Source organism: Rhinopithecus bieti, unplaced genomic scaffold (genome assembly GCF_001698545.2).
Source record: "Rhinopithecus bieti isolate Rb0 unplaced genomic scaffold, ASM169854v2 scaffold_31787, whole genome shotgun sequence".
NCBI lineage: Eukaryota > Metazoa > Chordata > Mammalia > Primates > Cercopithecidae > Rhinopithecus > Rhinopithecus bieti.
In genome coordinates this window covers 2,185,636-2,210,602 of record NW_016814655.1, presented here as the reverse complement: position 1 = coordinate 2,210,602, position 24,967 = coordinate 2,185,636, and the positions used below count along the sequence as shown (strand labels likewise).

At 40.7% G+C, this 24,967-nt stretch overlaps 1 protein-coding gene across 1 annotated transcript in view; it reads left to right on the top strand.

The window, feature by feature from the left end:
• The window catches only part of SORCS3 (sortilin related VPS10 domain containing receptor 3), a 620,373-nt gene that overhangs the window by 498,588 nt on the left and 96,818 nt on the right, over positions 1–24,967 (top strand). The window contains exons 10-13 of the mRNA XM_017851830.1: positions 8,176–8,322; positions 9,910–10,012; positions 15,315–15,391; positions 18,277–18,368. Of these exons, the coding sequence (XP_017707319.1) occupies positions 8,176–8,322; positions 9,910–10,012; positions 15,315–15,391; positions 18,277–18,368 (419 nt within the window). The remainder of the gene's footprint in view (positions 1–8,175; positions 8,323–9,909; positions 10,013–15,314; positions 15,392–18,276; positions 18,369–24,967) is intronic.

Below are 24,967 nucleotides of genomic sequence, written 5' to 3'. Positions count from 1 at the left end.
TGTGGTTGTAAGTTTCCTGAGACTGTCCCAGCCATGCAGAACTGTGAGTCAATTAAACCTCTTTTCTTCATAAATTACCCAGTCTCATAGTATCTTTATAGTAGTGCGAGAACCGACTAATACACTGAGAGGGGTAGAAATATTTAAGATTGCACCTGTTCTGTTAGGCAGAGAGATGATAACATAAAGGCATGGGACAAATAAATGTACATTTTAAAACAAGGAGTGAATGTCATTGGGCAGAAAACAAAATCAGTAGAAATACCCTGATTTCCTAGAGAGTAACTGACAAGTGCTGAAATAATTCCCTTAAACAACAAGGTCCCAGTTTGGGAAATGTTCCAGATTTTTTTATGGAGGTGTGGAGACTAGTAGAGATGACTAAGGGGAGTAAATACCTTTGGGAAGCTTACATTTCTATGCCTCTAATCATACCAGGAGGCAGAAATACACCTTTGTTATTGGACAGTAAGTCACATCTTGTGGGAGGGTTTGGATTAATGTTCCCAGGACTGAGGCCATTCCAAGTTCCTGTTTGTACAAGTAAAGCCATAGAGATAAGACTATGATTCATGTCTCTGTGATCAGACCCAAATAGGGGAGGGTGGGCATTGCTGCAGATGACCTTGCAGTCAAGAAATTCTGGTGTCTCTGATCCTCTTGGTACAGTGGGTGAGTTTGCCACTATGCTGCTCTTATTCTAAGAAGGGGTGCCTGAAACTCCTTGGTCATTTACAACAGTGCAACACTGTGATATGGAATGAAGCATGAATCAAAATGAAGAATGTGCCCAGATACATGCAATTTGTTTTCTTTCCACTGAAGTTGGTCTTGTGTTTTCAGTCTTATTAAAGAAAAAAAAAAATGCATGGTGTCATTGCATCTATAGAGAAGACATAACAGACAGGGCAACTCAAAAAAAAAAACAGCTTTCTTGATCTTGTTTTCCATTCAATTTTAGCAGGATTGATTGCATCCCTGCTTTGTGTTCAGGCCCATGAGGAAGGCGGGAGAGTTATGACTCATTTTTACCTTCAGAGAGTTTGCAATCTAGTTTGTTGGGTTTTGAGGGGGTCAGTAAAAAAGTTCCTTATTTACCTGGGGTCAGTAAACAAAGTTCCTTATTTACCTGGCCAATGCTGGAACCGATTAGGACAGCAACAAAGGGCGAGACAAGTGGATATCAAACACAGCTTTATTGCTCTCAATAATTATGCACAAGGAAGTGGGATTGATAATACTGTACCCCAGAATTGAATTCATCCATTCAGTCCCAGGCAGCAATGATAAATCAAAGACTGTCTTATAGAAGCCTGTTCCTATGACACTGCGGCATTGATGTACAAAGGATGTGATCTTTGCAGGCAGATCCCTAAAAGAAGGGCAGGGGTATGGGGATGAGCTGTGCACACGCAGTTCTTTTTCTCAGTGTTACCACTCTGACCATCAGGACTTTTGCTGTGGGGAGGAAATAGTGAAGAAGTGGGAGACATTCCAAGCATAGGAATGGAATAAGCCAAGGACTGAATGGATGGTGCTGATTTGTGAGAAAGTAAGCTAGACAGGCTAATTGTGTGGAATAGATGCTTGTCAGGGACAAGAATGAGGGCTGGATAAGTAGCTGAATTTCAGATTCTAGAAAACATGTAATATCAAGTGAATAAATTGGAACCTGACATTATCTAGACCGTGACCATACTGAAGATTTTTAGAGGTTAATGCTGTTTTGCACCTGGAGATACATTCTGTTTTTTGGAGATAAAGTTCAATTTAATTGGCCTCTAGGGGTCATTAGAATTTAACCTTCTTTACTGGAAATTCTCACAGAAACTGTGATTATTTACCATATGGCCAGTTAGCAAAGAGACTACAACTTTTCTGGACTCCGAGTACCCTTGAGTAATGCAACTGAGAAAACCAGTAAGTTTTTGCATTCAATTCAGCTAAATTAGCACGCTTTTATGGAGTGTATTTTGTTTGGTGATATTAGGACTGGTACATGAGATTCATAATTACTGGAATGATACAAGTGACTCTATTAGGGTAATTATCACAGTCTAACTTGTATTAGAGGTTTGATTCCACCAGGTTGTGGAGTCACAACAGGATAATTCTAACTTGAGGAATTTGGAGAGACTTATAGATGAGTTTGGCTTAATTATAGACAAATTGTTGGAAATAAGAAGAGAACCAAAGTCGAATGAGTAGGGATCCTATTTTATGAATGTTGAGTGACCTTGTAGAGCAGTGGGGATGAAGATTGTAAATATACTGGTAAAAAGCTTGACTGAAGATTCAAGCATTTATTATATGGGCTAGTAAGTATTTCTTTATCTTTTTTCCCCTCATATTTGCATACCCAGAAACTATTTGCACATGTGATGTAGTCCTGTGTGCCAGGTTAATTTGTAACTTTATATTGGAATAGGACATTACACCTGTTTCCCCTCGACTCAAAAGTTCAGAGATGTCTTTAGGTAATTTTCAGGTAACAGGTGGCTTGGACTGACCTTGACCACTTAAGCCACAGGTATATCACTCTATCTTCTGCGTGGACCTCTGGAGCCTCTTCTTGATAATGGAGAGGAGACAAAGTAAACAAGAACTTATTTGGGAATTCACCTTGCAAGCCTTGGCACTGAAAAATCCTTGAACCAATGGAGATCAACCCCACGGAACTCCCCCAAATCTAACAAGGCTGAGATAATTTCCATTTCAAATCTATTGGAGTTGTCTCCTGATGTAGAGATATTCTCCTGCTTGTTCTTTCTCAAATTCCTGCTTCAAAGTACAATATTGTCATGACTATAATTACATAATTAGGGGAGAAAATAACACTTGAAGGCCAAATAAAAATCGATCTCTTCTTTGAGGTGATGTCAAGCCGACTCCTTCAAAACAAGGCTGGTGTTGACAGTGAATGTAGCCTATTGTGTGTGCTTACCATTATTCTCATAACACTCTTTTCATGTCGAGCTCTATTGCACTGTCTTCACATCCCCAGCTATAAACTACGTTTCTTTTTAATTACTCTCCCTAATAAATCAAGAAACAAATATTCTTTCCAACACCCGCAGTTATACTGTGGCAACATTCTCTGAGGTGCCGGTGTGATACATTTTCTTCAGTGCTCTCCTGGATATTTTGCATCTAACTTAAAACTCCTTACAATAATAACCACGGCACACCTGGCAATGCCCTAGACCAGCCCTGTCAAATAAATACATAAGGTGAGCTACATACACACTTCCACATTTTTGCTTCCCACATTTTAAAAAGTAAAAAACAACAGACAAAATTCATTGTAATAATATTTTTTATTTAGACAAAGGATCTAAAATGTCATTTCACTATATGTTCAATGTAAACAATTATTTAGTTATTTTATATTTTTTCCATATTAATTTTCATAATAAGTCTGCAAAATCCTGGATATATTTTACATGTCTCATGAATCTCGATTTATATGCTAGATTTTCACCACCAGAAATACTTGATTGGTATTTAACATTTCATGAATTTACAGTAAGAAAAGAAGATGTACGTACCCAAGTTATTCTCAACAAACTTAAAAGTTTGCCAGTAACTGAATTGGATATCAGTTCTTCAAATTCTATTGGTTAAAATGAAATAAAATTAAAAATTAGTTTCTTCGTCCCCCTAGCTACATTTCAAGTAGCCATATGTGGCCAGTAGCTACTGTTTTGGATTGCACAATCATAAACAACTTACATGTTTTTTTCTTATTTATCTGTCACAATATCACATTCTTCATTGTGCCTATGAGATTACAGAGATGCGGAGAATTTAGTGGCTTGGCTCCGATCACACAGCTAGTGGTGCTGCATTTCAAGAAATCCGTCTGCTTGACAAACCACTCAGGCTTTTCTCATTATTCAGTTTTTTTTGTTTTTTTTTGTTTTTTTTTTTTTTTGCATTTTTTATGGTGGTATAATTTATGTTTAGTAAAATTTACCCTTTTAGTATACAGTTCTGTGAGTTTTGATTTGTGCATTCTGCTGTGTAAATGTGTGCACAAATCACAATCAAGACGTAGAACAGTTCCATTACCCCAAATATCCCCTTATTGCCCTTTTGTAGTCCACCCTTCTCTACCCCAAAGTCACTGACAAACACACACCTGACTTCTCTTTGTCTTTAGTTTTGCCTTTTCTAGAGGGTGAGTAAATGGAATTATACAGTAGGTAACCTTTTCAGTCTGACTTTTTTCCGCTTAGAATAATGCATTTGAGATTCACCCACGTTGTGGAATACATCAGTTCCTCCTGTTTCTAAGCAGCATTCTGTTATGTGGATGTTACAGAGGTTGTTTTTCAATCACCAGCTGAAGACCATTTAGGTTACTTTTTAAAATTTTGCGTGATTATGAATAAAATTTCTATAAACATTCTCATGACCATAAATTTTTATTTCTCATGGGTAAATACTTAGGAGTAGGATTGCTGAGTTGAATGTAAGTATATGTTTATAAGAAGCCACCAAATTTTTCCAAAAGTGGCCGTGGGATTTTGCATTTCCACCAACAAGGTACGAGAGTAGCAGTTGCTTCACATCTTCACCAACACTTGCTTCGTTTGAGAGGGGGAGAGAAAGAGAGAAGGGCGGGGGGGAGAGAGAGAGAGAATGTGTGTGTGTGTGTGTGTGTGTGTGTGTGTATAGCTGTTCCGATGGGGATTTAGTGGTAACTCATCGCGGGTGTGATTTGCTTTTCTTCAGTGACTAAATAACTGGACCCAGTATACCTGGATGGATAAAATGAACTTCCAGGCTGGGCGCAGTGGCTCACGCCTGTAATCCCAGCACTTTGGGAGGCCCAGGTGGGTGAATCACGAGGTCAGGAGTTCGAGACCAGCCTGGCCAACATGGTGAAACCCCTTCTCTACTAAAAATACAAAAAAATAACTGGGCGTAGTGATGGTCACCTGTAATCCCAGCTGCTCAGTAGACTGGGGAAGGAGGATCGCCTGAACCCAGGAGGCAGAGGTTGCAGTGAGCTGAGATGACGCCACTGCACTATAGTCCAGGTGACAGAGTGAAACACCATCTGAAAGAAAAAAAAAAAAAAGCAACTTCCCAGCCAGTCTCAGTACTCTGGTCTCTTTGACCATCTTATTGATGTTTCCTTGCCTTTCCTCTCCCTAGAGGCTGTTGTCTTCTCTCTGCTTTATCATGACTTTCAGTTACCCTTATTGGGCCAGAAGGACAGCTGCTTACAGACTCCACAGGGACTTTTTTCCCTGAACCAACCTTCCTCAGCCCCTCACCACAGGTGGGACTCTAGGGACAGCCCAAGGCAGATCAGGGTAATTGCTTTTTTCAGCAAAGCCCTGGCTTCTTTGTCCTGAGGTCTCTAGGAGGTGACCAACAGATGACCATGCCACCTGGACTCAGCATTCCGCCAAGGGGCCTGCTGTCAGTTTCCCTCTGTACTCAAATTGATTCCCAGAGGGAAAGTGGGCCACACATGCTGGACACCTTGTATTGTCCTCTTCTGTGGGCACCATCACAAGCTGGTACCCTTCTCCCCGGACTACTGAAATAATCAGCAGTAGCCAAACATCTGATTTCAAACAACAGTGGGAGGAAGTATGTTTAAAGTTAATTCACTGCTATGTACCTCCTTGGATGAAAACAAGTAAAAATGCATGTCTCATTCTCCAATTCCTTTACATTGCATTTAGTGAGGGTAAGTAGTCTTTCATAATACTTTTGTCTTAGAAGTGTATGTGTACATACAAGTGTACACATTCACGCATATATGGGTATGAGTCCACTGGGTTGCAACATAAATGTATTTCTTACTTGGATTGCAGTCAAAAAGTGAAAACTGTTGGCATAGGACACACAAAAGCCAAGTACCCTTCAAACTTGCAGTCCATTTATACAAGACATGAAGCCAAAAAGCGATTCAGTAATAATGTAAGGGCTTTGAACTATCCAAACACAAGTGGGAAATGTTCCATTTCTTTCAGGCAGGAAGGAGATTGCTGCAGCATTATGTACAACTGCAGGAGAAACACCTTCAGAGCTGCAAGTGGGTTCCCTGGGAGTCTGTCCTTGCTACATCTTTTTAGTCCCCATTCTGCTGGTTTTGTTCTCAGAATATGTGGGGCACACAGAAAATACCTGTCCAAGTGGTGGTGTACTCAGTGGGAAAACATGGTAATGGTAATGGTAATGGTAATGATTGTTTAATTTGTTAACCTGCTCACCTGGAAGATCACAAGAGGTTGCTGAGTGGCTGGAATTCTTTCTGTGATGCATTGAGCTGGGGACATCAGAGGGGGCCACAGTAGCTCCCCGGGAAAAACTGAACCAGGGCCAAGGTGTCTGAGTCTGATCCAAATATTTTCATCGAGGAAGTAGATAGCAAGGCCCTGGGTATATGTGGAAGAGGGTAACTGGTTTAGGGTAGTGAGTTCTCTGGAATCATTAGCTGGTGGTCTAGCAGAAAAGGCATCAGCTCTGTGGCTAAACAGAACACTGAAAGGCCTCCATCAGATAGAAGGTTCTAGAGAATTTCAGATTCCATTCTCTGTGAGGAATGATTAGTATTCAGGTTTAGGAGATGCACCTTTGCAGTTGGTTTTAAAGACTGAGGTGATCTGAGGTGCTCATAGCTCCTGAATAAGCATTTGAGATGCCGTCCTTCCTGAAATGGTCCTGACTTGAAGCCGTTAGGGCAGGGAGGGGGTCTCTAGCGATGGCATGGCTCAGGCATCATGCCCCTCCCCTACCTTGGTTTCTCTGCTTACCTACCCACTGTTCCAGGTAGGAATCTAATCAATTCTATTGTTGGCCCTTTGTCAAATTCCCCTGGTGGTGTCCTTCCAGATAATTATATTCTCCTCCTGACATTCTCTGTCCACTTGTTTGTTTATTCTTATTTGGTCCAACATTCTCTTTCAAGGCCAATCAGGTTACTTAAAAAAAGAAAAGAAGACTTTTTATTTCATCAATTAAATTATGTCACTTGAAAAAAAACAAAAAACAAAAAGCCTCACTTCTGTGAAACTCTTGGCCTTTTCTCCCACTGCCATTCTCTCCGAAGTGAGTAAACCTCAGTTAACCATGATACTGGAAGAATGGGGGATAAATACAATTAAAAGTTTAAGATATCTAAGTATCACCCACAAAACCTGCCATTGAACCTATTGTTTATATATATTTAAACTAATTGAATTGTCTTTGGCAATATGCTATTTGCTATTTGCCTTTGAAACATGCTATAACTTCTATGGAAAAAGAGTTAAGGGTATCTTTCTTTGATGCCATTCTAAATATCTGCTTTCCGTTGTCATTCTAAATATCCGTTGTCATTCTAAATATCTGCTTTCCTTGCCCAGCATGTCAAATATAAGGAATAAAAGTTGGAGTAGAATTTGTACTTACCCTAGAACCCTTCTGGGTGATAAATCTCCTTTAATCCTCTGGCTGCTTGTTTTGTGGTGATGCTCTTTTCCCATCAAAATATCAAAGGCTTGCAAATCTCAAAGCATGGGAACACTGGTGAGTGCTTTACATGGTCTCAGGGATCCTTTGCCAGCCAACTGGGAGAAAGAAGAGGAAGAGGGCTTATTCCACCAATTTCGAAGCGACCATTGGCTGAGTCCCACAGAGGATGTGGGATTTATCCAAAGTCACACAGTGAGCTAGTGGCATGGAAAGAGACAGATGCCAGGCCTCCAAGCTGGATCATCTGCCCCAGGATATCTTCCTTACTACCAATCACAGTGCCTCAGCTTCCACTGTTAGGGAATACCCATCTTCAGGCCTCTCCTGAGCAGAAACACATTATTTGCTAGAAGGGGTAACTCCTTCAGTTCTTGTCAGCCACTACCACCTCAGAGGGAATGTTAATAGTTAATTAAAGATAAAGTCCTATGGAACAAAGTACAGAGACGAGCAAAGTGGGAAAAAGCAGATGGGTAAGCATAGAAAGGGACATCTAGGGGGGTGACAAAAGGTTCAGAGATGAACTTTTAAAACATTTTTCAGAGACCACATGGCATTCAACGTTTCCTATCATGTTCCTTCTTTTCCTGCTTGGAACCCCAACATGCTGTGGGAGTTTCTGGGCCTTCTCTAAGGACTTCTCCAAGACCACAGGCATGTTGGCCCAGCATCGTTCTCCATCTCTCACCTTTTTCCTAGGTAGCAGGTATCAAAGGGATATTTCTGGCAAACAAGAAGGTGGACGACCAGGTGAAGACATACATCACTTACAACAAAGGCAGGGATTGGCGCCTGCTGCAAGCTCCAGATGTGGACCTGAGAGGAAGCCCGGTGCACTGCCTGCTGGTCAGTCACTCAGCCTCATGGGAAGTTCACAGGGCAGGCTGGCCACCTGGGGAAGCTGTGTCAAGGGCTTTCTTTCATCAGAGGGTCTTAGGAACTCAGGTGGTGCAGTGCAGTAATTTTCTAAAACTTGCAGGGCATTGGTCTGTGGACTCAGACTGCAGCACCAGTTGAATTATGCCGGCATTTACTGAGGATCTACTATGTGCTCCATCTCATAGTAAGGCAAAGAAACATATAAGAGAAGGAGCCTGTGCCCAAGGGTCCCAGGCACAGATCAGTAGTAGTAATACATCTATTAACTGACACTGACATGATGCATTGTGTTTTGGTAAATTCTTGCTAGATGTTGAGGCAAGCAAAAGTTGCTTTGAGGTTCTGGTGGAGGGGAGGGCTTAGGCTGGAATGTCCATATTGGACAGTTAATCTGTCAACATTTCCAGGATTCCTATTGTATGGAATATTGGAATAGGCACCATGGAAGACATGATGTGTGAGATAGTTTCTCTGGCTCCAGGTGCTTCTGCTCTGTGTGAGGAGGCAAGACGGTTCGTTAACAATAAAATCCACAACTGTCAGTGCCCTCTGAATAAGGACCTCTGTAAGAAACAATTCTAAGGTCCCAGAAATGGTTAGTTTCTTCTGAGCAAAAAGTTACCTCTTACCACTTATTTGAAAAGATTTATTAACCACTTATCATATTCTAGACCCTATGTTAAAAATTGGGACTACAGTGGTAAATACGGCAAATGGCGCCCTTTCCCTTTGTAATTTTCAGCCTTATTCTATATAATTTTTGCTTCAGGTACTAGGAGGGTCAGAGATAAATGCCTGCTTACCTCTAGGAATTGGTCACAGCATATTTTTTCCCTCAAACCTTACCCATGGATTCATCTTATTTTAATCTGATTTTCTCTTTCTTTCTATTTCTTCATCTTATTTGTATTTATTGTACAGAATATGTCTCCGTAAATCCCCAAGCCCTTTTAAGAACACTCCAATGGGAATAGATGAATAAATAAGTGAATAAATAGAGAACACAGACTTATATAGGTTTTAGATGATGGCTTCAAATATTTTAAGTAAAATTATAAATGGGAACAAAATACATAAAACAGAGACGGAGACAATCTGGCTGAAGAAGATGGAGGGCCTGGCCTGGTTCACTTAGCTTCCCCTCTTCACTCCTCCTGGAGGGCCCTTAGAGCTCCAAGAAGCAGAATTGATGGTCAAGATCAGAAATGCGAGAATGTTAGTGTCATCCTGGTAGAAGGAATGGTTAAGTAGGCTTCATAAAGCCAGCCATGAACTGGACCTTGGATAGGTTAGGTGAGGAAGAGAGGGAAAGGCATAAGATTCAAGTTAGGGGGCAGAGGCAGGAGGGCGTTTATGGAAGGTACTCAGTGGAGCTTCTAATCTGAGCATACCAGCTGTCTCAGGTGTGGATGTCTTCTGCCCAAAACTATGTGACTCACCATCCAATGCCTTGCTATTTCTGGGAGCTGAACATAGGGAAGTCCATCTCTAGTGGGGCAGGGGTACAGGTGTCTGGAATTTCCTAGAATGAAACTATTTCCTTCTCCATTTTAGCCCTTCTGTTCCTTACATCTGCACCTGCAGCTCTCTGAAAATCCATATTCCTCAGGAAGAATCTCTAGCAAGGAGACAGCCCCAGGACTTGTGGTGGCTACAGGTAAGGAAAACGTTCCCTGGGCTTCTTCTGTACTGAGAGTATCTAGAATAAACATGTCACCTATTTTTGGATCTTGGACTCATTTGAGCATCAGATGAAAGCTATGGGCACTCTCCCCAGCAAATATGCAGGATTCCCCAAAACCCATCCAAGAACCTAAGATGCAAAGAGCTCCAGGCATTTGTAATTCCTAAGTTCGTGCATCTTCCCCGGGGACACAGAGCAGTCCCCTGTGCTTAGCAAGAGGCCAGAGTTTCTCTCAAAGTAAACTGACCAATCAGAATGGTTGTTTATAATAGGAATCCACACTTTAAGAAAACGTGATAGATGAACTTCCTAGCTCACCAAATATAAGTTGGGGTAGTTTTCTCTTTACACAGATGATTCTTTACAGAGGGTTCCATCCCAGAGCTGTTTTTAATCAGGAGGTCTCTAGTGCATGTAAAGGCTTGTTTACACATGATTAACCACTTGGCTGAGAGCCTGAGGGCAAAGGGCAGAAAAACTTAAGGTTGTATTGTTGGAATCACCGTCCACTGAGCATCAGTCGGAAATGAAGATAAAGCAACTCCAAGATGAAAGCTGAAGTCTCCGTGGAGTGTGCTCTGATTAGCATGCGCTGCATTTCCATACACCTTTTCAGGAATACATTGATGGCATAAAGCAAGGCAGCCTGCTGATCTTAGAAGTTAGAGCTCTGGTGTTGGTCAGCTTATTTTTCTAATGAAAGCAGATAAATTCACAGTGACTTCTGGAGCTGGTACATTCTGTTTTCTCTCATCAATCCAAAGCTCTGGTCCCTGGAGTTCCTACTCTCTAGGCATGGCTTCCTTCTCCAAGCCTCCAACTGTGTGAGCTTTTACATACCACCAGTGACCAACCACCCTCATCGGACTGACAGCTGGCATAGCCTTCTAGCATTGCAGTCAACTCCTGTCGACCCCAGATGGTTGGGAGCAACTATGCTTAATACCACTGGCTTCAGGGAGCCCAGGCTGGGGAGAGATGAGGGCAGGCTCTGTTGCTGTTCCCCTGGCTAGAGGAGTGATCCTCAAACTCTGCAATCCATGTGGATTGGTCTTCCCAACTCAAGGGCTGCTGGACCCTATGCCTCTCCTCAAGACCTACAGGAGGCCCAGGGCTGAACTGGAAGCTACATCAAAAAGTAGGGATGAATAATAAAAGTTAGTATTATCTGAATGTTTAGTGTGTAGCCAGGTATTGTTCTTTGTGGCTTGACCACTCTGAACTTCAGTGTTTTCATTGGCAAAGTGGACATAATAGTACCAGAATAATATAATTGCAGGATATAATTAAGCAACGAATTTAAAATGCTTAGAACAATGACCAGGCGCAGTGGCTTATGCCTGTAATTCCAGCACTTTGGGAGGCCGAGGCAGGAGGATCACTTGAGGTCAGGAGTTCGAGACTAGCCTGGCCAACATGGTGAAACCCTGTCTCTACTAAAAATACAAAAATTAGCCAGGTGTGGTGGCGCATGCCTATAGTCCCACCTACTAGGGAGGCTGAGGCAGGAGTATCACTTGAACCCAGGGGGCGGAGGTTGCAGTGAGCCAAGATGGTGCCATTGCACTCCAGTCTGGGTGACACAGTGAGACTTTGGCTCAATAAATAAGAAATAAATAAGTAAAATGCTTAGAACAGTGCCTGGGACATATTGAATACTTAGTACATGTCACTTATCATCATCATTAATATTATAGAAGTTAAAACTCTTCTTCTTACATCAGAAGAATATAATGTGCTCATCTCCTTCAACAGAATCCATAAATCCTATGCATACACTAGGCACACAGAGAAACTCAGGAACCTTGTCCTCCTGCTTTCCAGGCTGAGCCCTGACACTTATTAGGTTTGTGCATTTGGCTTAGTTTTTAACCTCTGAGCTTCATTTTTCTCATCTGTAAAACTGGAATGTTTTCTACCTTGTGGGGGTGTTGTAAAAATTGGAGATGGAAGTGTGTGTCTAAAGACCCAGCAGAGTGCTCAGACCATCATAAGGTAGGATTAATGGTAGTTGTTCTTACTTGTGAAGCATATTGCTTCTCAATTAGTACTTTGTAAATTAGCAAACACAAAGGCATTAAAGATTTATTTTTGAATTTTTTTGTCCATATGTATCAGAATTGCTAATTCCTTTTATCTCCCCTGTAATTCTTGAGGCTTTTGCCATGCCCTGGATTTTGGGAGGGATGTAACTCAGCTGATGAGATCCTGATGAAAAACCAGGGCTAAGTCACTGGTGCATGCTTCTTCATACCCAGCTTCTCCTTACCCTGCTTGCTCTGGTCACCCTGGGAGGTTATTTGCCATCAGGAAGATAACTATGAAGTCAGCTAATTATACCTTCAGTGGCCTGCATGGAGCCTGCCTCTGCAGAGTCCTTTCCCACATCGGTGCCTTCCACCTTCCTTCAGGTGTCAGCCACCCTGGGCTCTCTCCGCTTCCGCTGCTGACTCCCTTTCCCCACCTTGAACTGAGATGTGGTCTCAGGTAAGCTGCGTGGATAAAAGTATAGCCTGAGATTCATCTCTAACTCCTGTTGAGGACATCTCCGAACAGATGGAATTCCAGTATGGAGAGTTTGGCAATTGCCTTTTGCAAACAGAAACACTAGGGTTCCTAATATCCTTAACACAGTGGTTTCCAGCTAGTATTAAAGACCTCACATCCTCACAGTGCCTTACAGCATGCAAAGCACTCTCCTTGCCTTGATTGCACAACTGCACAATGGTGTAGAAATGGCGATTACTATCCTCCTCAATTTAGAGATGAAGAGACTGTGGGCAGGTGGAAACAGGTGTCTTGTTCCAGCTCACTCTCCCTCTGATTCTACCTCTAGTGCGCTGTTCTGTAGCCATTCAGCCAGACCTATCTCTGAGTCCCTTTCCGTGCCATTTCCACAGCTAACCACACTCCCTGCCAGGCTTCCTGTAAACTCTGAATGTTTGCACCCTCCTGTTTTTCCTTCTGTGGCAGCCCTCCTCCCACCCCTGTCCCTGCAGGGGCACATTGATTGTACACTGTCAGCTTCCTCTCCCACTGAGCCTGTAGCCACCCCGTATGGGCAGCAGATCCCTCTGGCATCAATGGTGGTGACAGAAGCATTGCTAGCCCTCAGAGGACTTCAAAATTCTCTCCCTTTTATTTTTTTTTCAAAAATATTTAAGGAGCAGAGAAGGATAGCACTGGGAGGAAATGAGGGTAAAAGGAAGTTGTTTAAAGCTTCCAAAAGGGGCATGGGCCCTCCGTCATTTACCACCCAAGCTGTCGGTGAGAAAAGATCCCAGTTCTTCTTCTTCTTCTCCATCTCACTCCCGCTTCTGTCTCATCATACCACTCAAGTGGGCAACAGCTGCATCCCCTTCTTCCAACGTGGTTGGCAGTCACTAGCTGAGCTCCAATTCCACTTCAGCCAGCAAGGCTCGTTTTTCAAATCCTCCTTCTCTGACAACATAACTCAAGCTCTTCCTATCAGAAATCACCCACAGAGTCACCTAGGAACTGTGCATGTTCAAAGATCAACTCCTCCTGGGTACATCTTTTCTGTCCGTTCATCTGGAAACCAACTTTCTGGTCTCTGTGATCAGTAGCATTTTCTTTCAGGGGTCTTTTCAACTGACAGAAGATATTTCCACGAATAGAGTTCACTGTGAGCCTTGGGTTCTTACCACCATAAGGCCCCCAAAATCCATCTAGTCAAGCTTTGAAAGAGAGGTTGAAGATGTTGACAGAGCCAGCTTCTAAGGAAGGTGAGGGATGATAAACTAGATCCTTAGAAGCGATGCCAGGGATGGAAGATACACAGCTCTGGAGCAACTGTCCTCCTGCCTTCCTCTCTCTTTGTCACCCTTGGTAGACATCTATTGATCACCACTGCATTCTATTCTGTTGAAACCAACGAATCCTTCTTAACATAATGCTCTAGGTTAGCACAACCACCAAGCAACTTGGGTTGATATTCTCCTCCCCATTCCTCTTTACTTTCCTCACCTGTGTCTTCTAAAACCTGTATCTGGGGAGTTGAATCCAAAATTCCAGGCAGAACTTGATGGATCTACTCACGAAGCCTCTCCCTACTCCTCTCACACCTACTGCCTGAATCCTGAACCCTGAGCCAGGGGTTATTTTTGGAAACTTGAGTCTCAAAACAAGTTGGCTATCTGTGTGCTCCCTGATGCTGATGGGAGCTTGACAAGCTGTAGCCTGGCTTTAATTTCTCATCTTGAAGCATTAAATGTCAGGAGCTCAATTAACATTTTCATTATTGCATTTTTGTTGTGCTCCTATTTAGGCTACAGATGTGTGGGAGCTAACATTCTCTTCCTGCTATTTTTAAAGAAAAAATATCAGCCAATATGATAAACTCTTATATGTTTAGGGTTCCTTCCTGGTTGTCAGAACCTCCTCAAGTGCACGTCAATGTTGGAACATGATCCAATCATTTGTTTTCCCATGCATTCATTCCACAATTATTTATTGAGCACTGTTAGGTTGGGGGCATTTTTTTAGGTTCTGAGAAGAGGACTGCCCATTGGGAAAACTAAATCAATATAGATGGACTAGAAAAGCTTGACCACTTTCTTTTTAATAAGCATAGCCACAAGGTGATGGAGTGCCAGGGGAAGAAAAAGAAGGGTAGAGAGAAGAGGAGAGTGTGAAAGGATGGAAGCAGCAAGTGTGGTCAGTCTAGGCATAAGCCAGGTGACTTCTTTTCCTGCCATATTTGATGGCCATAGTATGCTGAGTATGGTCATCTTCTTCTGGGCACTGTATAATTTAGGTGACATAGTCTGTGCCATTGGGTCACTCAACTGTCTGGCACTCAAAGGACATGTTGACAAGTTGCAAACACACAGACACACAGTTATGTGCGCGCACACACACACACACACACGCACACACCAGTTTTTCTCAGGCTCCTATGCTCAGTTTCTCCATATGTGTCTACTCTTCCAGTCTTTGCTTCCTTCAGGGAACACCTGTCAGGAGCAATGTAAGAGATTATTGGTATACAGAGTGAATAATTCAAGAGACCTGAACTAATCGATGTTCAGTCTTTGACTCATGTCATTGAATGATGCACTTCTGTCATACTATTTAAATTTTCTCCCATATTGGGTTTTTCTTCCTGCTGGGCTTCTGATATGACACCAAGAAAGAAACTGCACAAATTAGCTGTAAATATTACTTAGAAAACCTTTACTCTCTGCTTCCCCAGCCCTAAGCACACTTAATTGGTAAACTCCTGACAATCTCAAATGATCTGCTTATGTTTCAGGCAACATTGGCCCGGAGCTCTCATATACTGATATTGGTGTGTTCATCTCCTCTGATGGGGGCAACACATGGAGACAGGTAACTGGGTGAATTGAGAAAAAGGGAGGAGGCATTTAGAGTAAGTTCTACCAATCTCTCTCTCCATCCTATAGATTCTCAGTCTCATTATGACTTTGTAGTTTCAAAACACTTGAAGCAGCTGTTCAGTTTGGTCAATTTGGCTGGCAGGTTAGAGGGGTAATGGGGTAAAATGAGAAGGGCATTGGGCAGGGAATAAGAGGAACTGGAATTTTCCCAGTTCACTTATTCTTTCCTTCAGCCATATGTATGTAACAGGTCCAGATGCTAAGTACTGTGCTGGTTGCTGGGGATACAACTGATAAACTGTTTTTATCATTAGTGTGCCAAGAGTTCTTGGCAAGCTGTTCTCTTCACCTTTGGGGATGTGTTTCTGTATCTACAAAATGCAAGGATTAGAACATTAAAACTGACAAAGCCATGGAAGTCAGTGGTTGTTTAAGTATTGTATAGACTGTCTTGAGTAAGTATGAAACAGCTTAATAGATATATGACTGCACGAAACGTGAATTCAGTTTTACAAACACTTATGGCAATACTGTCCAATAGAATGTTCAGTGATGATGGAAAAGTTCTGTATCTGTGCTTGCCCATGCAGCTGTGGAGTACTTGAAATGTGACTACTATGTCAGAGGAACTTAATTTTTAATTTTATTTATTTTAATTAATTTAAATGTAAATACTCTCTTGTGGCTACTATACTGGACAAATAGATTTATACAATGTCAACTAGGTGTCAGGTTCCAGGAGGCAATTGAATAATTTGGAGTCCCTTTCCTTAAAAAGCTCAAAATTAAATAGAAGAAATGGGTTCATAACCAACTAACTATAGTTCAGGGTGATAGTAGTATTTTAGTGGCATTATTAGCACACAAAGAAAAGAGAGGAATACATCCTGCTGGAAAAACCAGGAAAGACATCACAAGGAGGAGTGACATTTTACTAAGTCTTAAAAGTGAGACAGTTTCTCCATGGAGAAGACAAGAGAAGGACACTAAATATCTTGATGGTAAAGGTAGAATCACCATATGAACTCTAGTTAGATAATTTCCTGTTTGGATCCTTTAGTGAAGATTGCCATCACCACCACCATCATCATCCCCATTTCCACCAGTGTCAGCACTACCAGCATTGTAAAGATTACCAAGTACCTATGAGACAAAAGCAACTATGTCAAGTACTGCAAGGCACACAGTCAAGAATAAGATTCCTACCCACAAGGTCATAATCAGGTGACTGGGGAACAGATACATAAATAAGATCATACCCTTCAAAATGTAAAATAACCTATTATGAGAGCCAAAGGAGGGTGGAAGCTGGAATACAAACTCATCTGGTACAAAATATCCTCATAGACAAACCATTTCTGGAGGTCTCTCTACCTCAAGAAGTAGCTCACCTGACCAGTGTTATCAATACTTTTTCTTTCCTCCTATCTTAAACAGCTAAGGAATCCACTTTTTCACTCCAGTGCTAGACAGGGCAAAAATGAGCAGTGGCCAGATGGTAAAATCAAGAGGAAAGGATGAGGATAACTTCTCCCTCCTCCCCAGTGCCTCCTCCTGTGTTCCTCATTCTTAGGCTTCAACCCAGCAGTTCCATTATGTGGCTTATCACAGAGCCATCCTTTAGGCTCTGGAGAGAAAAGCCTAGCATTGCAGACTCAGAGTCTATGTTTATATCTGGAATATAAGTGAATCACCCTTAGGTCCTTTGTGCATTGAGGCTCATCATTAATAGGGACATTTTTCTTTTCTTTGAAGATAAATATGAAAAAAAAAAAAAAAAAAGAGGTTTAGGACTGAGAAACTACTTTTTCTCTCTAAGGTTCCCTGGGGCATATATATAGGAGACCCCTTTCCACTTACCCATTCCCCCTTTAAATCTGTCTGTACCTCCTTATCCTCTTATAGCCTTCTTCACTTAACCCACCATCCCAACTTCTCCATCTAGGCTGCATAAACCACCATCAGTGGTTAAGTGCTGTAGGAATTCTCCAAGCATACTTTCCCCTAGAAGATCTAAAGTTGAGATTAGTTCTCTGCTGGAGAAATAGTTTTCCTGTTTAAGGTTGAAGATTGAAAAGTCCTATCTGGTATAAGCATTGATAGATGTGAGCTTAGGTCTGAAGTTCTCTTGACTCAGAACCTCGTATTGCACTCAGTGCTTAAAAAATGCCTGTGGTTAGATGGAGGGATGGATGGATGGATGGAACACTGAATAAGTGAATGAATGAGTGAATGGATGGATAAGTAAAAGACAAATAGACGAAATAAAGAATGAATAACTTTAGGTCCCTGGACATACTGTGTTCCAATGACCACTTAGAGTAGGGATTCATAGACACCCAACTTGGGTCTTCATCCAACTTGCAGGGAGGTGGTGGCTATATCAGTTATTAGTTTTACCATAGTTGGTGAAAAATTGTCTTTTAAGTTCCTAGATAATGTATAAACAACACTGTAAGACACAGACCATTGACAAATTAGCAGACGTCTGAATAGCTGAGGAAGAAGAGAAGGCTGCGTAGTAACTTAGTTACCTAGAAAGATAGGGGAGTTTCTTCGAAGTCCTACTTTGCTTTGGGTTATCTAGTTGAGCATGCACCTTTTTGCCTCACCTTCATGTAGCATGCTGGTTCACAGTACTAGTAGTGGAAAGAGCCCTGGAAATGCAATTTGAGTGGCCTAGGGAGAGTTATTTGTTTTCTGTGAGCCCATTGCCTCATCAATCAAATGGAGATAATACTTACAAAACTATCTGATAGTGCTGTTGGAAGGTTTAGAACCTAGATGAAACAATGTATGTGAAAGACTGTAAACTGTTAAGCACTATGCAAATGTAAGGTGTTGCTATGATTGTTGTTGTTGTTGTTGTTGTTCCAGATCTTTGATGAAGAGTACAATGTCTGGTTCCTAGACTGGGGTGGCGCCCTCGTGGCCATGAAACACACACCTCTGCCAGTCAGGCATTTGTGGTAAGGAGAGCTCCCTACCCTATTAATGAGTTTATGAGCAGCTTTTTAGTGGAGAGAATTGTGATGAGTTATTCTGCATGGTTTTGTACCCATTTGTACATTTCCTCATCCATTTATTTATCCATCCATCCATTTAATAGCTTTTACATCATCTAACTCATAAGTAGCAATAATAGGCCAGATAATTCAGGTGGGGAGGGGTAATGAATGGGGTGGGTGGTAATGAGTGGTCAGATAAGGCAGAAGACAGCGGGAAGGACCTGCAGTTCAAGTAGCCAAGATCAGTAATCCAAAACAGGAGAGATGGAAATTGGAAGAGGAGGGTTAAGTGTATGTAACAGATACTGAGTTCAGTTCTAGAGAAGTTGAGTTAGTGGTTTCTATGAATATTTCAGCAGAAATGGCCATGAGTTGTCAAATATTTGAAGATCGGGAATGGTCTAGGCTGACACTTGAGCTTTGAAGTCATTAGCCACTAGGTGGTAGTTAAAGCTATGGTAGTGGGCTCAGTGCCTCAAGAGAGTGAATACAGGGAGAAACCAGGGACTCCTATGGACTCTGCTGAAAACCAATATTCAGAGTGCAGGAAGAAATTATGGGACAGGCTAAATAGAAATGGCCAAAATGTAGAAACTCAGGGGAAATATTTTCATGAATGCTGAAGAAAGGGGTGATTAATAGCATCAAATTCTACAATCAGATCAAGTCAGTTATGGAATAATAACAACCTAGGATTAAGCAATATAGGAGGTTATTCATGATTTTTGTCAGAGTAGAATTGAAACAGAGGTGGGGATGAAAGTTAGACTGTAATAGATTTATAAACGAATGAACGACTGAGTGGATGATAAGCAATGAAATGAAATAGAGACAGTATAGATTATTGCTTTCAAAGAGTAAGATTATGAAATGGAGCTGACGGTGTATATGCAAGACCTTCCACAAGCACAGAGTTGAGTGAGAATAGATGATGATGATGATGATGACGACGACGACGACGACAGCGATGACGACAACTTGTTGCTGCTGTTGTTTTGTGTTTTTGGCAGGGAATGGATGAGTCTCATGTGTATTTATGCCCTGAAGGGAAAGAATTTCAGGCTGCAGATTCAGCAAAGGGAATATTTGGAAGAGTGAATATTTGTAGGTGGACAATATCCTATCTACAGTACAGTTGGTCGGATTCACATGGGCAGGAAGGTGGACCCTGGCCTAACTACCAGGTCTTAGATATTGGGTGATAAACACGTTTAGAGTAATAATTTTACTGGAAAGCATCAGACCGTAATCAGGAAAGGCTTAGGATTCCCTAATGGCAAATCCAATCTTCAGTCCCTTTGGCAAAGACTTAAGAAGGATTCTCTGGGTGCAGCACACCAACATGGCACAAGTATTACATATTGTAACAAACCTGGCCACCGTTATGCACATCTACCCTAGAACTTAAAGTATAATAATAATATAAAAAAATAAAAATATAATAAAATAAAATAAAAGAAGGATTCTCTCAATTTGACCATTTTAAGTGAAACCATATGAAATCGTCATTTTAGGTCAAAATGATCAAATATTACCAGTTTCTTAAAGCTCAACCTAGTATATAGTGAAATAGTTCTACCACTATGATATGGAGAGATTATGCAAATAAATGTTAAAAAGATGCGTGGAGCCATTTATAAGAGGAGCGCTTTCCCACCTCAAGGATGAGCTTGTAAAAGTTCCCAGTGTAATTGTTTCTTATCCTTTTACTACTGATTTATATGTTTTTTTGGTAGTATCCAAATACTAGAATTGCTTGATATTAATGATTGTCAGTATTTATTGAGGGATTATTACATTCCAGGCACTGTTCTAAACCACTTACATGAATTATCTCATTTAATGCTTGACCAACCTATGTATGTAGGTACCTTTCTATCACCCACTTATAATGGCATCAAAAAGCAAACGTGTTAAATACCTTTCTCAAGGCTAGACGTGTACCTGGCAGCACCAAGTTAGGTTTCTGTCATGGATGCTCTTCTGTTCTGGTTGCTAATTTTCTATATACTATAACAAGCACACCTAGGCTTATGACATAGTCCCTGCCCTCCAGGAGATTATACTCAAGATAAGATGTTTAGGCAGTACATGCATCACTAGAAGTGAAAGCAATGTCTGCTAAAGGATGCCGACTGTGTATATTGCTGGAATACTGACGCCTGGTATGTAAGGAGCCTGGCAGCCTTCTCTCACCTCCTGCTGCAGGAGGTGACATGAGGACTGACCTTTGAGAGAAGGATACCAGGAGTTACAGGAGAGGTGAGAGGCAAGCCAAGGAAAGAGAAAACTTTGACTGAAGTCCAGAATTTGAGTAATGTAGGGGGTGTTCAGGAGACTATTTGATTGAGACCAAAAATGTAAATAGAGGTAGGTAGGACTCAGACGAACTTACATGCCAGTTTAAGGGATTAAAGTTGGTCTGGTAGGTAATTTTTTCTGCAATCAAAACCCATCTGCCTCTGTAGAGGAAAGAGCTGTCTCTATTGTGGACTGAGCAGGACTTGCACTCTCAGAGAAGACAGCTTGAGTCTTAAAACAAGCTTGTTTTTAAACCAAGAAAGGCAATGTTTCTTAGTTCCCATCATGTTAAAAACTTCCATCTAAATCTTCATAAGAGAGTTGATAAATGTCCTACAGACAGGTTTAGCTGGCCTGGTTTCTTCCCTGTAAGTCCTGGAGAAGGGGCTAGCAACCAGCCCTTAAACTTGGCCGTCACTCTCCTTGATTATGTAGGGACCTAGCACTTACTTAATCATTGATTCTTAAAGCATTCTGCAGAAGTTTCCTTGTGCTGAGGAAAGAAAGAGTTTATTTTTGTCATTTCCTTTTGGTGGTAGAAGAGGAGAGCATATTTGACATGGCAGGAGTACAGGGAAGAGAGTTTTGGTTTTGTCAAATCTTAGCACCCTTACATCTAACAGTTCAGTCTGATCCACAAAAGTTTTATCTCCAGAGACTGCCTCACTTCCAAACGGAGTGCTTGTCTGATTATGCCTGGAAGGAAACCATCCAAGTTGGGAAAATTACTCAATATTCATTTAGGAATATTTATGTAGGACCAAATCATGACTCTCAAAGTCATCACTACAAAGTTTGAGTTTTCCCTTGTTCAATGTAATATCTCTTTTCTTGGTAAAAGATGTTTATAGAGCTCAGGGAAAAAAAAAAAGAACTGCACTCCCACTGAATTTCCTCTTATAATAACAATGATAATATCACCCTCCATTTGTTTGACTATTCTAACTTACAAAGTATTAACAATGATTTTTCAAACTAAGCTTTTGAAATGGCATTATCTCCATTTATAGGATGTTGATACTGCCATTTGTCATAAATACTACAAATGTTTTCTTGAACATGACAGAGACCATGATTTTTGCTTACTTGCCTTTCTACGAATGCTATTCTCTAAGGCAGTCCCTGGAAGGGATTAAATGCCAGCTGTTGAGTGTATGTGTTAGTAAACAACAGCAACAACAACAACAAACTCATTTGGGAATTATCTTTTGCAGGCCTCTTTCAAAGGCTAAGTGAGTTTTTGTAAGGGCTTGACACTGTTATTATCATCAGTGTTTTCTTATGAAATTGTTGACTGATTTTGTCTCCTACTTGTGAGATAAAAGCTTCTGAAACTTAAACCAACTTTTTCTTTACCAGGAGCTTCTAATTAAGTGACAACCCTCAAGGTAAACAAATAGCTCAATTTAAGAGGAAGATAGGTTAGGTAATCAGTTCATTGCCATTTTCTGTCATTGATGTCAGACTGACATTGTTTTATATACAGATGTACGTATGTTAATATTTGAAAAGGAAAAAGACACCAGATTACCCACTGGGATGTAGTGGCTCTCAGATTTAAATAATAGCTACATTGCCTTTAAGAGAAAATAAGAGTAATTATTGAAAAGCTGGGGAAACTTTAGCTAGGCTAACAAGGCATGTTGTTTCCTACAAATTGAAATGATAGGTAGCCAGACAGGCGTGAACACAAAACAGCATACAAATGAACCCATCTGTTTGTGATCGTGTACATTTGAATGCTTTGAGATTAGAACTAAGTGCTATTTCAGGGAAACCCTCCATCTCCTTTGTACCTGAGAAGCATTAGAGTGAGATAAACAATGGACCGCCACTGAATACAGAGATCTAATGAAAACTCACCATCAGCAGAGCACCTAATGGGCAGGTAGACGGGGTGTGACTGTTTGCTTAGCCCTGACAAGCTGTCAGCGTCTCTCAATGGGATGTTCTTGGCAACGGAAAGGAAAACATCACCTGGCCTTTTGTGTTTCTTTGGTTGTGCATGCTAGCATTTTGTTCAGAGAAACTTCCAAATGAAAACAATAGTTCTAAACAATACATGCCTCTGAAAAGCAAAACTGCATATGCTGTTCTGAAGAACTTCCAGGTGGCTAAAATGCTACCACCTCATGTGCTGGGGATAAAATGAAATGGAGCAATACACCTTACCAGAGGGAGGAACATTGATTCTCAATGACCACTATAGCTCTCGATTTCTGTGCTAGAGACTTCTGAGGAGGATTCTGATTGTTATCGGCAGATTCTATTCCTTTTAGTTTATGTCATGTCAGTATCATAGTCATAGACACCTGAAGTAGGAAAAGGTCTTATCGAAGTCATTTAAACTAGTATTATACTTGGTATAGCTGATACTTTTGTGACATCCCCAAAGAGTTACCTCAGTTTACCGGAATATCACAGTGCTAATCGACCTGCAAATACCCACCGTACATAGTTCCCATCTTGTATAATGGCTTTAGTTGTTAGAAAGATTGTTTTTCATGCTGAACAATAATAAACCTACTTGTAATCTCTGCCCATTGACCTGTAATCTGCCACTCAGATCTATGCAGAATAAGCCTGCTACAGAATTACATATGATTTTTAGAAAAGTGCAGCTGGGAAGGACCTCAATGTATTTCTTAGAAATATCTTAGGCTAGAAAAGCCTTTCTAAGTTCTGGGAAATGATATAATATGCAACTCAAGACAGATTTTATTCATTTTTTCATTTATTGCATACATATTTGTTGAGCATATATTATTTATCTAGCATTAGTGTAGGGGCTGGGATATACTGTTGAATGGGACTGTGTACCTGGGAACTTATATTCTTATCCACAAATATTTGACTGTTCTCTTTAGAAGGGTCACATGGAAATCTTTTCTCCCTTATTCTATCTGTATGTTAAATAATTAATAGTTCCACGTATCTGACTACATTCTGTCTAATTTCCTTCATGACATTATCCCTTTTTGGTAGTCAATAAATAGACCTTTAAAATATTTGGAAACTTTCTCATTTACAAAAATTAAGATGCAACGGTAATTAATTCAGTTTTCTTCTTCTTTTCCGTAAGCCGCCTAAAATTCATATAACCTGTTTTAGGGTCATTTGCTTTTACCTGTAATTACTCTTGTCAGTTTTCTACAATTATTAAAATTGAACATAGTATTTAGGATTGGGTAGAAGGATGATTTCTTTTCTGATGCTTGTAATATATCTGTGAGTACATCCTAGACTCACAGTGGCTTGATTACCTCTCATGATAGTGGCATTGCCAGAAAATATTTAACTTGTAGTTGACCAATGACTCCAGTTTTTTTCAGCTTTATATATTTTATTAGCTAATCTCATTTCTCTAGTTGTAGGTCTTGGTGGGTTTTGTTTTGTTTTGTTTTGTTTTGTTTTGTTTGAATTAAGCATTCTGCTTTAAGTTGTTTCTGTCTTATAAATGACTTCCAAATTTACATCCCCAATTATGATGAGAAATCCAAAGGTCTTCTTAACAATATTACAATATGGAAGTCCAAAAAGCGGCAATCTTAACATGGACCAAAACAAAAACAAACAGATGATAAACAAAAATTAGCTGGGTGTGGTGGTGTGCACCTGTAGTCCCAGCTTCTCAGGAGGCTGAGGCAGGAGAATCGCTTGAACCCAGGAGGCGAAGGTTGCAAGGAGCTGAGAATGCATCACTGTACTCCAGCCTGGCAACAGAGTGAGACTCTGTCTCAAAACAAAACATAACAAAACAACAACAAAAAAGAACAAACAAAAAAACTGCTTCTCCTGATTTTCTAATTTCCCTGTCAGTTGCTTAACACTCCTGTAAATCAATATTTTCCATGATTTCTTTCTTTTGCTCATGCAACCTCTATATATTTTATCACCAAATTCATTGACTTCATCTCTAAAAATAACCTAAATATTTCCAATTTTTTCCCCTATAATAATCTTCATCCAAGCCCCATCTTGGTGTGGTCTCTTAAATTACCACCCCTCCCCAACTCATTTCCTTGAATCCACTTTGGGTCTTGATAATCCATTTATCACAGAGAATTGAAACTTGTCTTTTAAGGCTTAAATCAAATTATATTATTTCAACTGAAAATAAGGTCCTTCATGATTTGGCTTCTGCCTTACTTTCTTCTACTAATTCTTTCAACTAATCCCTGTTCACATTAAGCTACAACCACTGACCATCTTTCTGTTCTTCTCACAGTGCAGCTTTTTCTTTTCTTTTTTTTTTTTTC